Source organism: Anopheles cruzii, unplaced genomic scaffold (genome assembly GCF_943734635.1).
Source record: "Anopheles cruzii unplaced genomic scaffold, idAnoCruzAS_RS32_06 scaffold00324_ctg1, whole genome shotgun sequence".
Lineage (NCBI taxonomy): Eukaryota > Metazoa > Arthropoda > Insecta > Diptera > Culicidae > Anopheles > Anopheles cruzii.
The window spans coordinates 5,848-20,749 of NW_026453941.1; the positions used below are offsets into that span (position 1 = coordinate 5,848).

The following is a 14,902-nucleotide window of genomic DNA, read 5'->3' on the forward strand; positions in this document are numbered from 1 at the left end:
TCAGGACCGGACCAAGGAACACCGACCGCCCGCTCGCCCGCCTGAGAAGATCAAAACGCGGGGCGAAGTTTTTATCGTAAATTGGATATTTTACAACCTCTCCTCGTGGCTGGCTGGCGGTGGCCGGCCGGCCGGAGTAATCCGGAGCCTTTAATCGTTCGCCTACGATCACCGGGACGGGGCGAGTGACCGTTTTCCCGTGCCGTGATTTGCCGTTTTCCATCACCCGAAGCAGAGGGCCTCGTTTCGCGGTCCGCCAAGCGAAGATAAATAATTATGCTGCCATTCCGAGGGGTTCGTTTCGGCCGACCAGGAGCATCAGAAGCACCAGATTGATCGTGGTGGCGATCACCGCGCATAAACATAAAGCCTGGAACGAATCCTTTTAGCGGTCAGAACGCTGGCTACCGTGGGGTAGCGGTGCTGCCTATTTAGCAGACTGTTTTCCCGTCCCGACAGCATTCGCCATTTTTTGCACCTTAATCCGCCGTCAAAAACTTGTTCCTGCGCGAATTCCTTCAGCAAGCCAACCGGGAGGAAAAGTGTCTTGGACTATGTTGCTCCGGCCCAACATTACATTGAACCTAGCTCTCTCTATCCTTTGCTTCTTTGCAGCACCCATCCACGCGCAGACCACCCATTGCGCCGGTTCCCAAGGACTTCCGGCCGGTCAGGCGGAACATCGGATCGGCATCGGCATAACAACCCCGTCGAGCGCCCACAAAAATGATGGATCGGATACCGTCGCTATCGATACCGGGATTATCGCTGGGCCCGCACTCGCTGTCCATACCGACGTCGCAGGGCCTGGCGAATCAATCATCGCACGCCGCCCTGAACTCACTCGGGCTGCACTCGCAGAATTTGCATGCCTCGTCCGTGTCGGCCCTGCACAACTCCCAGACCACCAACCTGCACCAGAGCGTCGGTGGGCTGCTGAACGGTGCGGCCACCAACGGGTAAGTAAGCTCGTAGGCCAGGTGCGTCAGGTTCCCTTAATTCAGTGTCCACGTCCTTTTCGCCCGCAGACTGCTCAGCCAGGCGATGCTCAAGAAACCGACCGAGGAGCACATTAAGCGGCCAATGAACGCGTTCATGGTGTGGTCCCGGCTGCAGCGACGGAAAATTGCCCAAGACAATCCGAAGATGCACAACTCGGAGATCTCCAAGCGGCTCGGTAAGTCCCTCGGACGCAATCGATTGCCGTTCTGCCTGTGTTTGTTTGCCACTCCAGTCGATGCGATGCGAAAATCGATTTTCCACCCCGCGCGTTTTTCCGGGGAAAATATCGGCGCAACCTCATCCATCTTTATTCTTCCGCCGACTCTTTTCCCGACTCTTTTGTGTGCGATTTGTGCCGAGTCGAGGGCCCCGTGGACTGTGATGACGGTTCGGAAGTGTCACCAACAGAGAAAGGGATAGCGATAAGCATCCGATATTCTTGGTCTTGGTCCGTCGGTTTGGGAGCTTTAAATTGGGAACCTCACCACTCACACCATCGAAACGGGAGTTGCAGTCGTTAAAATGATATTTATTCTCGACTTGGAGGGTGCTAATGTGTGTCTGTGCTTCGAGGTACTCGAGTGAGTGATTTGTCTTACCGTTCCCCTCTCGAGGACTTCGACGCGGGAGGATGCGCGCCTAAGGTGTCAACAAGTGCCAGTTCCGTCGGCTCCGTCGTCGGTGGCCGATGATTCGCTTCGATTGGTTTGGTGTCATAAAAACGCAGCTCCAAGAAACCACCAAACCTAATGCGCCCTTTATTAGCTCGATCCAGGAGGGTGCTCCTGGCACCACCGACCGACGAGCATGTCCATCATACAATGGGAAGAGGGCTAGCGGGTGGGCCGTCCTTTCTTTTCCACGAAGAATGGCCACTCAATTACCGATTATGGCTTCATTCATCCAATTCCGCACCGGACAGGTTCCAGGGCACCTCGGGAAACTCGTGGAAATTCATCTCCTTCGGCACGGGGTGGCGCGGAAGGAGTTTATTAAATTCCTAGCTCAGTCGAGCAGGCAAAAGACCCGGGAAAAAACCCGGAAAAACCCATGGAACCAACCATGGACCGGTGATTGCGAAATGTTTGTGGCAAACAATGCGCCCAATCCAATACCGGGGTGGGTTGGTCGGCACAAACAGGAAACCTGGGCTCTTATCCGATCCACTGTCACATGTCACATGTCGTCGTTTCTAAACAACGTCACCACAAACGCAACATCCGGTCCTGGCATTCGAAGGGGTGGACAGCACAACTTCGTCATGTTGTGGCACTTTTTGGTTGGCCCTCTGTTCGGTCGAGCAGTGGACAATTCGGGAGGTGAGTTGTAACTAACGGCCAATGTTTCACTGTTTTTTTTTTGGTTGGCAGAAATCGTTGGCACGCAATGGAAAGTCGCGCAGTTTTCGGGACAGGCCCGGGCCCGCGGTATTTGCTCAGTCCTTTGTCGGCGTCGACCATCCAACAACCGTGAGCGCCGTGCCGCTATGCAAATAGAGTCCCGGCGTGCTGAAGGATTTATGTCGAGGCCGCTTGGAGCCGACAAAAGAAAAGGGCTCGAATGTGTCAAATGGGAGGCCGCTTTCGTTCGGCGGTGGTTTGTGTTGCGAAATGGTGCCTCTTTTGTGCCCGGATTGAGGGTAAATTTCAATTTCGGGTGTCTCTACGTCCGGCGAGCATTATGCTCGCGCGTTGTAATGTGATTGCAATCGATCGATCGCACGATGAAATATGTGGAGTAAATCAACGTAAAGCGATTGATTTTGAAGGTTTTTGAATGTATTTTACACTTGGCATTCGGGAGCCCCGATTGTTGGACCAGATTCTGTGTGCGTAATTTTTATTTGTTGACTTTGTTCCTTCCGTTCCAAGGAAAAGTCTTCTCGGGATGACGACTACTCTAAATCGAGGAAGGATTTGAGTTCCTCCTTGCTCCTGGATAGTTCCTTACTTCTTTTTTACCGTTTGAAAGAAAATGAGTTAACCGCCAACGAACCGGAAACGGGTTTTCCACCGCGTTACGCAAGCCGCTTGAACGGAGGAAGCGTTCTGTCGCAAGTTTTCAATTTCCTCCGTACTCTGCGATTGTTCTGCGCCAGCGACAAGTGGCACAAAGGGCAGACGGTTGCCTCTCCATTTGAGTAATTATTTCCCAACTCGCGCACCGAGGTCCCGAGACACTGTGTCCGCGATCCGAGGCGATCTGTTGCTGCCCCGGTTGGCCGTTGGACGAAGAAAGCAAAAAACAATCATCTCCTAAAAGCGCAACATGCGTGTGCGTGGTGACCCGAGTGGAAATGGCACTCAGGTTTGATTTCACCGGGTTTTTCCAAGCCACTGCCGCCGCCGCCGCCGTCGCCAAGAGCCACAATGCCGCCGCCGGCGGGGTTTTCACTTCAATTTAGAAAAGTGCAGCCGTCGAAGAAGCGACCCACAATGGATTACGGCGACACAATCCGGGGCCACCGGAAGGAGTGACAGCACGGCACGTGACTGTACGCCGCAAACGTCATGTTTCGTTTGGCTGTCATCCCGTTTGGCCCGTGTGTAGGTCAATTTACAAATTTAAAGCGAGCTGCCCGAGCCTGGAATTCAATCCTTCCGAACCCGCGGTGGGGTCCAGGACGCCGCCGAACGCCGATACCGGACCGGGCCGTGTGCCGGGGTGGCGAATTCAATTTATATTATCATTCAATTAAAACCGCTTTTCGATGAAATGATGTGTTGAGAAGAGGGTTAATCTGAGTCACGTGGCCGTGTGCGCCGTTCGGCGGCCGCCGACGGCCGTCTCCTTGGCCACCGCAACCGGTGGAAAGGAATCCCGAAACAGCCCGGGAAATATGATAATTTGGATTACTTGAGTTTGAATTTATTATCTCGTCTCGTCACCGTCGACGGCCCTCGGCGGAGATTCACCCTACCACACAGACAAGGACAAGGGCGCGGACTCTCACTTCGGTCGGATGTTTGGCAACATGTCACACGCAGATTTCCCAATCGGTGTTTGATGACGTGGCGCAAATCAACCGACCGTGCAATATGGCGCCGCCGGTCGCCGTGGGATCCGACAATCGACGGTTGTGCCGGGTTTTCAGCTACGTGCCGCGTGTGTGTGGACCGCTCAGGCAGGATAATGCGCAGGGCGGGCTAGGCGGGAAACTGGTCTTATCTGATGCGGGTGTGTCTGGTGCGCTTCCATTAACCCACCGGGGGGGGGGCCGTTGTAATGACGTTGCTTTATTAGTAAAGGAAAGGTACCACGACACGATTAGAGAGTTTCAAAATAAAGCTTTTAACTACATTCAGGGGGAATTCATTTACCTCAATAACTGGTTCAAAAGCCTGTCCTGACTGCCTTCAACGGCAGAAGAATAATAAGAAAATTATGGAACCTTTGTATAAGGTTGGCTAAAAAGTGATCCATCCGTTTTCGCCACTTCTGCAAAAAAGCCATTAAGAAGTTACCTTCACAAAGGCAACACATTTTCCAACAAAACAGTGTATATCAAACGCAATTCGCTCCTTCTCAACATCTTAAGTACAGTTTTGAGTATTACCCAAAAATAATGGATTTCTTTTTAGTCAATCTTATATGACTATTATGGGATTTTGTTTTATTCTCTTCTGTTTAATAACTTTAAGGGTACAATTCTCCTTTGTTATCACTATTTTGACTTCATTTCGAGTTAGTAAAGGATTACTTAGAGTCATCCTATACGTACATTAACTCATTGGTTACTGAGATTAGTGAACCTTTGTTAATAAAACGTTTTAAATATGATGATGGCCAGAAAGTCCCTTATTCCATGTGCCGATGAGCCTTTGAAGCACCAGAATGGTTGTTTGTAGAGCAACCTAAAACCGTGAATAAACAATGGATGATCGGCATAGTCTCTCTTCCAGTTAACAATCTGCCATTTGAAAGCTATCCCCGCGACACAGGTGCTCGCCGCAACGCAGTTGAAATATCCGAATAACCGAATTTTTTCGTGCTTTCGTGTGTTCCGCAAAAATCGGCCACTTCCCATGATTGACTGCACTCCGATCCGGCCTCGTACTGTGGCGCTTCTACACTCACAAAAAACGGACCGGCCCCCGGATAGACCTTCCCAGGGAGAACATTCCGTTGCTCCATCCAGATTTTAAAACATTATTCAAGCATAATGTACGTGAGTGCACAATGTTGTTCTGTGCCGATTGTGCCGTGCAGTGCCATTGTTCGGCACCCGAGAGCAGAACCGGAATGTGCGCCACCGAACCCACCACCATCCTGGGGAGCTTCTGAGTTCAGCGAAGCCTGCCAACAATCCGGCATCCTCCGGACTGCGAGCTGGACGTTCGGAATCGGAATCGCTGCCACTGGTGATGGTAAGCGAGCCGGAAAAGCGGCCATTGTTTTCCGGGAACCATCCTGCACTTCCGGAGTCGTTGCCAACCGGGCAACCGGGCGGGCATCGTACGATTTGTTGCTGGCTCTCTCTCCTTTGCTCTTGTGAAACATGTGTTGCCGTCATTGTGCGTCATTCCCCATCTTGGTCCTGGATCTTGGGCCACATCTCGGTGTCCTTTACTGACTGTCCCCGAAGACAATGGGCACCTGAGCATGTGTGTCTGTGAGAAGGGGGGAAATTAGGGGGAGCGGGCGGACGTCCGAGATTACTCCTACATATCCGGTTGTGACGGGTTTGTGGGATGGATTTCGGAACCATGGCCGCCCGACAGGCCGGCGGTGGAAAACTCCCATTTCATGGCTTCGTGTGCGAGTGTCTTGGGCCGGGAAGCAAGTGCGCCCTTCAGGTGGAAACTTCTGGTCCCTTTATGGTGTGGCACTCGAGCGAGCGAAAAGCCGCTCAAGGAGACGAAAGCAACGGAACGATACATCGCTCAAGGACCATCCACGAATCACGGGTTTTGGGGCCGGAAGAGCCGAAATCACGCTCAGCACGCACTCAACATCACCACCGCCGACACGTTTGGGTGATTGTATTAATTAATTGTGATCGTGCCTATCACTCCCGAACAGGACCACTCGGTCCCACGGGGATACGTTTGCCAGTCCCCGCGTTGGCCCCCAACAATCGGGGCACTATTTCAACATAATCGGCGCGCTCCAAGTGTGTTTTGTTGAGGACTTTTAGAATGGATGAGCTAGTTTGAGAGCCACGGAGCAGCCTCGAGTGTGTTTGTGGTTACGCCGATCCGATTGTGGGCGGCACAATTGGGACAAATTGCTTCAAGTGTTTTTGAAGTTAAATACATTGTTTCGAGGTGTGTTTGTGGTTAGACTATTGTGAAGTGGCAACGATTCATGACGTTGGCTGACTGACTGACTCATATTTATATCGATTCGTTTAAAGTAGACCCTTTGAGCCCATTAACGCTTTCGATGTCAACATTCCAGTTCCTTGATGAACTAGAAAACATATTGCGTAACTTGCATAAATATTAAACATCATGTTAAAAGATCTGCATTCAGCAATCTGGTGCAGAAAAGAAAATAACAAACTAAACCTGACAACAACAATAATACAACATCATCCGATACACCCGATGCATCCGAACTTCTTACAGCCAAGCTACTCCGGGAAAAAGCCATCCAATAATAGAGGGAAATCTACATGCATCTTACTCAAATACAGTCTTGTTAAGTTAGATTAAGCTGACTATTATGTAAATTTAATAAATACGTCCATTTCCGTTCGTCTAAGATTTAAACAAAAATTTAATTAACGCAAATGGTACGAACACGAACATTGAGGAAATTTTAGTTTTATTTTGTTTGGTTTTTCCATGTTGAAGTTCTCTATACTTAAAAAATGTGATCGCTTATTAACTTAACCTAAGCCAGTACGAATTTATTTGTTCGCCAATCAATATTTATTTGACAACCGTAGGGAGCTGAAACGGATTGATCGGAATGGCCCAAAAAAGTTCACCTAACGAACCCAACTAACGCTCCGATGCACTTTCTGTTGCTCTAACATACAGCACACAATGGTGCAAGGATGCCCATTGCCTAAGCCCGGTCATGTGGCTCACACAAAACTCGGGCATTAAAATTTCACGTTACAAACTTTCCGGCGCACACGTTGTGAATAAATCATTAATTTATTCAACCGTACCGTTTTCGATCACAACCCCCAGGACCACGATCGTGCAAAAGCACACACACCCACACACACACACGGGATGCACTGTTAACCACTTGCCGTTTTGGGATTGCAAGCCCGTTCTCCCCGGGCCCGGGTCGATGAAAGCCTATCTCGGGAAAATGTGCGGAAAAGTTCCGCACAATCACCGGCAATCGGCAACCGGAATGGGCCTGCCTACAATGGCCCCGGCGGCCCGATAGGAGCAAAATTCCACAACAGCTCGGGAACCAAGGGTCAACCCGGCCCGGGAAGGTCAACAGAGCAACAAAACCCCGTCGAGCCGGTGCAGTGTGAAAAATGCTGCCGGGCGATGCATTTTCCTTACCGATCGGTTGTGTGTATTGTTCCGTTGGCCATCGGCCGGCGGGGGGCGGCGGGTGTCCTACCACGAGAGGACACATACACACGTCGGCCGATCGACGCGGGACACGGCGGCGTACACAATGCAATGCAGCGTCATTGTTGCTAAGGATGTGAGCAAATATTTGTAGTTTGGCCTCTCTGTTGAGCGGGACGTGTAATCGTGCTTATCCCGCCTCCCGGTCGGTTGGTGGTGGAGTGCAATTTCCGGCCCGTCAGTCCCCTCCGGAGTCCCGTCCGTCGTCCGGAGGGGTTCGGAAACAATGGAGAGATTCGTTGGCGATGATGGTGATGGGCTCGGCTCCCGGGCGAATCCTGTGCCTGGTGAGACCGGGAAAAAGCTGCGACCGGGTAGCGGGATGTAACGGGTTGGGTTTCAAATTATAGCTAAACAATGTTTACCTTCGTTGTTTACGAAATTAATGCAAAATCAATCGACTAACACGGAACGGGGCGGGCTGGCGTATCGATATTTGTTTGGTTGGATAATTTGTGTGTTTTGTGATTATCTATTCGAGGCGGGGGATGTTTTTCCAATTTACCAACCTCTAGCTACCCTGGGTTTGAGGGGGCGATAAGAACCGAACCTCGTTAAGGTTTAAACAGGACAATCAATCCGTTCGAGCTTGTACTTCTTGATGGCAAGCATTGATTTCGTATCGGGAGCGTCTATAAACGGAACCCACTATCCGGTCGTTCTTCGTACAGGGTTTTTAATACTTATCATATGAGTTAAATATTTGCGCACTTTTGGCTGTGTTACTTATGCAAAGACCAAGGCCAGCGCAAGCCACGAATTCTATCCAGCAATACCAAGGGGGACCTGCTATCAACCTGCGACCTAAACCAGATTGCGGACCTTACAATCAAGTAACACATCGGGTTATTGGTAAAATCTCATGGCCAGCACAATGTACGGGTAACATGATAATGAAGTTGCCAAAAATCGTCCGGCTGGCCATAAGAACGTCTTGCTCTCGGAACACGTTATCACCTAGCAAGTTTGCCTCAACGCCCATGTATTCAGCCACAGCCAAAAATTCAAAAGAAACTGAATATGAAATCGGCTTTTGCTTGAAAACAATCAACAAAGGGGAATGAGTCGAAAGGCTAGAAGAACCAGATAAAAACTCAAGATGCAGGCGCAACAAAACAGTATGACTAGGACGAGCAACGGCGGAAAGTTTTTTTTTTGAATGATAAAGCATCGATCAACAACATGCTGGCGACAAGGACGGGGCATCTCAAATTTTGGACCAAATAAGGGCAATCAAAAGTAAGGCACACGTTATCACTGGAATAGAGTTCGTTGGTATGTGTGAGCCGCGGAATCGGCATTCTGGCTATACATAATAATGGAGAAATAAAATCGGGGCGGAATTAATTTGAACGTCTTATTATATTCGATTTGTAAACGCTCCTGCCTAAGGCTGCAAGTTGATGCTCTTCACAACAATACACGGAACAGAGACCTCTTAACATATGGACCTTAATAATCTTCTTCGCTTTCGTAATCTAAACTCGAAGCTGGCAAAGGACGCTCAGTAGTTCGGAAGAGGGCAAAGACAAATGGATCGTCGTCGGTCGACCGGGTCGGTTTGTACGCCTTCCAAAGTGCCGTCAGCAAAGGGTACTTCTTTCCGCAGACCCCCTTGTAATCATCTTCATATATTGAGTGAACCACTAACCCTCCCAAGCCCTCATCGTTCACGAAATTTGCCTTCTCCTCGAGAGAAACTTCATTCTCATAACCGATCCACTCTTTATCGCGATACGCAAATGGTGCCCCACTTCGCTCGTCCCAATCGATCGTCCAACCCGTTTCCTGTAGCAGGGAGCATATTTCGTTGTAGTCCATGAACTGCAAATGCTGCTCGATGGCAACGGCATTAACGTCGTGATCACTTGCGTCGCCCAATACGAACTTCATTCCATTAAAGGATACTCTCAGTAGAATGTTTTCCCTCGGACACTCGCTGTTGATCAAGTTTTGTGTCGCGTCCTTGATGTTGTAGCGCTGAAGAGCACCTGTATCGAAGCGTCGTCGGTACAGCGGACTCCGGATGTCCGTTCTTTCATTATACTTAGTCTGTCGATTTACTGAGAGGATAACAAAATCAGCGGCTCTAGCGAATTAAAAAAAATAATCAAATTACTTCTGGTTGATGAAAGAATGAACGTCACACTATCACTGCTACTAACCGGCAGATGCGCTGTTGCTGTACCGCATCATCAAGGTTCTTGGAAACATCAACTGAAACTGTCCACGTGTTGTTTCCGGCACTCTTGAAGGCTTGCTTCGTTTCTTCAATCAACTCGAGTTGGTACCACCCTGCATACGAGATTCCATCGAGATTGTATTTTCTCAGGAAGCGTATAACCCTTTCGATTAACATGTTCCGTGTGTCGTTTAATGTAATCCTATCTTCATAACGACAAGGTAGACAAATAACGTCCTTAGAAGCTTTCACATGTGGGTGCTGGTTCTTGTTTTGGCAAACTTTTGGTATTCTGTCTTAAGAATATCGGTCTGGTCCTCCCACGGCGAGTAGGATGCACTACCTTCGTAGAGCACGTGTGTGCAGAGGTCTATTGGGATATCTTCGATTTGATACTTTTTGTCAAGGGTATCGGTGTCGCCGCGGTACGTGCACACCAGATGTCGTCTTGAAGAGATGCTCTTTACGGGCAAAAAACAATAGAGTAGGACCAACACCAGCAAATATTCCGATCGAATCGTTCTTCGCTGTCTGCGGTGGAGATCCATTGACACAAGTTTTTGGTGGGGCCCAGATAGTCAAAGAGGTCAAATAAACAGCTTTCGGTTATCTGTGACGCCGGTTTTGCTCTGCTGGTGGCTTTGATACGTCCGATCACTGTCAAGCACAAATTCATACTGATCGCAACTGATCATAGACATCCCAAAGCCAGCGATTCGAATGGCTTCTTCAAGGTTACGCCATTTGAAAAGACGTTTGCATATTCGTATTCACCATATCTGTCCGGATAACCTGCCTAATCAACCTCGCACGCCTCATAAGAGGGACGTTTGGTCGACACCGCAGGTTGCCAGACTGCTCCTTCGGGCGGGTTCGGGCTGATTAAGCCGCACCCGGTCTGGGGTTCGTTTTTCATTAATATTCAAATGCTACTTTCCGAGGATCGCGCGCGCGAGTTACCAAATGATGCTACCAAGCATCAACCGTCGCTATAACGATCGATCAGCAGATACAATGGGACGACAGGTAGAACTGTCATAAAGTACCGATCGCCGCCAATCCGTCGCCCGTTCATCCGGATGTCCGTCCTAAAGTACCGGTGCAAGGTACACCGTTTGAGATGATCTTCACGACTTCACGATGATCGACAAATAAACGTTCGACTGGCCGTCTATTGAAAAGGATACGTATCCTTTTACAACCTTGAGAGTCCTCGAGGTTAGGCTTCTCTGAAAGAGTATGCCAAGAACTGGCCAACTTATATAGAAGACAAATTTTGTTAAACGCCCAAAGTTTGTTGGTTGCCTCAACGCCCATGTAGCAAAAAGTTCAACAGAAACCGAATATGAAATCGGCTTTTACTTGAAAACAATCAACTGAGGGAAATGAATCGACAGCAAAGCAAGAAGAACCCGATAAAAACTCAAGATGGAGGCGCAACAAACAGTATGAAGAATACGAACAACGACCGAAAGAGTTTGTTGAAACGATAAAGTATTGATTGATAACATGCCGGACACGTGGATGATGCATCTCAAGTTTCGGACCAAATAAGGCCAATCAAAACTTGCATTATCGCTGGAATAGAGTTCGTTCGTAAGTGGCACCTGCGGAATCGGCATCTGACTATATATAAGGCTGGCTAAAAAGTAATCCATTATTTTTGGGTGAGATTCAAAACATTATTTAAGATACAGTGGATGGCGAAATTAACCTTAGCTCATGAACATTTAAATAATATATGAAAATATGAGTAAATCTTCTATTTAAATGCCGCTTTTGAGACATTGAATATTAGATTGAGGTTCTAAGACTAAAATGTGGGCGATAAAATGACATTTAGATGTAATCTAGTAGACTGGTGCGGCCATTTGTGGTCATAGGTCAATTTGAGCACGGCGAAATTAACCTTAGTTTAATTTGGAAGCTTGAAGTTTTTATTTTTCACACCAATTTCCTTCGTTTTGCTCGGTAATAAAGAAACTAGTTTACATATTTTAAAATTGTAAGCAATAATAACATGATATTTTACATGTTTTAATATGCAAAATACAGAATTAAAGCTGAGAGGCGCATGGTGAAGAATTCACAAGACATTATGCTGTTTCTCAGCTTGAAATATGGTAGAACCCTCTAAATATCCCAAGTTAACCAATTAATAACGTAAATTAGTTATTAATTTGACTGTTAGTGGTAAAAATAATAGGGATATTGCACGAATTTTCGACAAAAGCGAGCAAACAATCGGCAGCAATAATCAAGCTGTATGAAAATGAAGGTCGTATTCATCATATTAAAGTTTGTGGCCGCAAGAAATCAACACCAAAACGAGTTAATAAACGTATACTGAATATCTCCTCCACAAACCATTTGCAACCCGCCTAAAATATTGGCCAAAAACAAAAATCAGAATGTATACAACTCGATTCCGTGCATATCATTCGACGTAGTCTATAGCATGTAGACAAATCTGGCGTTCTTTTCAACAAAATTTCGCACCTAACGATGATCAATACGAAAAAAGAACAGTATTTTAATATCTGCATGCTTTGAAACCTCGTTTATTGTGAGAAAAGCCGTGTTCGAGTGATGAATCTTTGGTATGATTCACCTCTCATTATAAGGAGTTGAAATTTTCTGCTATGGGGACCTGAATCATCAATTACGAAACAAATTACAACGGCATTATGTTCCAACGATGCATTATTTACATGAAACTTACAAGTTGATGACCTTTCCAGGTCATGCTGACTCGAAAGCTGGTCAAAAATCGACGAAACAAAAATTATTCAAGAAGGAACAAGTCTTATAGGTGAAGATTTCACCGCACCACAGGATAGTTCGGCAACCCACAAGCCAGAAGTAGTCATGTAGTATCTCGTGGATGATAATATCAAAGTTTTAAGGTATTAACATCTTTGCCCAGACCGGCCAACCACTGAAAACATGTGGTTATTTATGAACTTTTGAGTGTACGTAAAAATCTCATTCAATTTAACAGAATTAGCAAAATTAATCAAACCTATCTATACCAAAATAATACATGAGGACTGTACAAAAGGCCACATAACAAAACCAGGATGTTTGGCTACACTGCCTGGGCGCAATGGTATGTATTGCGGATACTAAGGTTATTTTCGCCGAAGAGAAATTTGGCTTGTTCCAAATATGTTTGACCAAAATTTTTCTCTTGTACCAATCATCCCTAAATACACCAAAACTAACATTTACACATCTTATTTAATGTTTTTGATTGATATTTGATTGACTAAAACAAATTTTTCATCCTCGTATTTCCAAAAATCTTTTGTGTTCTTGAACTAAGGTTAATTTCGCCATCCACTGTACTTCCGATGGTCCGATTTACCTCAAATATGTACCGTTTTGTTGGAAAATTTGTTGTCTTTTCAAAGGTAGGCTGGTAATGCCTATTTTGTAAAAGGCTTAGTCGTTATTGACGAAAAACTGGAGTAATCCTTTTTCACAACCCTTTTTTGATCTCAGTTTTTCATCACTCAGGACATTTTTTAATGCGCGAAAAAGGCGTCAATCGCTTAGTGTAAAGTCCGGACTATACGGTGGATGCATTAAAACATCCCAAACAAAATCTTGGACTTTATGGTGAGTCACTAAAGACGTGCGTGACATTTCGTTTTCCTAATGGAACACAAAACCTCTTCCGTTGGCCGATTCTGGTCGTTTCTGGGCAATTGCTAGCTTTAAACGGTGCAGTTATTGACAGTAGAGGTCTGAAATTTAGTGTTTGGCTGCACGGGAGCAACTCATAATAAACGATTCCTTTCGAGTCCCACCATATACCCAGTAGAACTTTCCTAGCCGTTATTTCTGGTTTGGCCACAGGTTAAGCTGCTTCGCCACGCTTAGACCACGATTATTTTAACACAGTATTGTCGTATGTATCCCATTCCTCATCCCCAGTACCCATCCGTTTAAGAAATTGGTCGATTTCGTTCCGTTGAGCCAAAACTGTGCAGATGGCCATCATGTTTTTTTATGTAAATAGGGTGGTACCCAAACATCGAGCTTCTTTGTGAATCCAGCTTTGCGCAAACGACTTAAAACTCTTCGATGATTGATCTTTAGCTCTTGGCCGATGCTCTGATTACTAACATGCCGATCTACTTTGATTATTTCTGTGATTTTATCGACATTTTCGATGACGTGTCTGCCTAGGCTTTAACATCAAAAATGACTGAAACGAGTCAACGAAACCAAAATTTCACCAAGCTAGCTGTTAGAGTATCGGTACCATGAACACCATGCAAAATTTGAGTGGCCTAGCTTGAGTTTATCGGACAAAAATTGTAAAATGTACCGAATTTTCTCCGCGTTGACCTCCATTGTTAACACCCTGTAACTCACAAACGAATAGAATAAACAAAGAACAATGAAAGCATTTTTTTAAGTGTAAAGTATCAGCTTTAAAACGAGCCTAAATTTGAAACTGTACGATAAATACTTCACAAGATATCGATCATTAAAGGCATCTACCGAAAAAATAATGGATTACTTTTTAGCCAACCTGATATAAGAAACGGAAAATAAACAGAGGAGTTGAGTTGAGGTTGATTGTTAAGACAGACGTCGGAGCGTAAAGGTGTTTTCATTCTCGAGGTTCTCCAGTTCGCTTGGAACAACATCAGCTCCAGGCGGGATTTTAAAGGCTCTGTTCGAATCAAAGGTGACAGTAAAAAGCCATTTCGGCCTAAGACCGCAAATTACCGAACATCAGCTTCGCTTAACGGAATTAAACAAAAAAATACATCGATCTACTCGGCAGACTCGGCTATGATCAGCATCAGGATTAGGAAGAAAATAGCAATAGCAACAAATGGTTCATAAAACAGCAAGAAATGCGTACTAATTGTTGGTCTTCATCGTTCTCTCTCTCTCTCTCTCTCTGGATCCAATCAGGTGCCGAGTGGAAGCTGCTCACCGAGGACGAGAAGCGCCCGTTCATCGACGAAGCCAAACGCCTACGGGCGATGCACATGAAGGAGCACCCGGACTACAAGTATCGGCCGCGCCGGAAACCGAAACCGATCCGCCGCGACGGTTACCCCTACCCGATGACGTACCCATCCGTTCCGGTCGATGCGCTCCGAGCCGGTAAGCAACTGTCTCCGGCAAGCTAATGTCTGCTCGCCAC

At 46.7% G+C, this 14,902-nt stretch overlaps 1 protein-coding gene across 1 annotated transcript; it reads left to right on the top strand.

Moving 5' to 3' along the window:
- Positions 1-726: 726 nt before the first annotated feature.
- LOC128276026 (transcription factor Sox-21-B-like) lies at positions 727-14,862 on the top strand (the record flags this gene model as incomplete). Its single annotated transcript, XM_053014495.1, has 3 exons — positions 727-959; positions 1,029-1,177; positions 14,668-14,862. Coding segments are annotated over exons 1-3 (577 nt in total), but the record flags the coding sequence as incomplete, so codon positions are not given.
- Between the last annotated feature and the right edge of the window lie 40 nt (positions 14,863-14,902).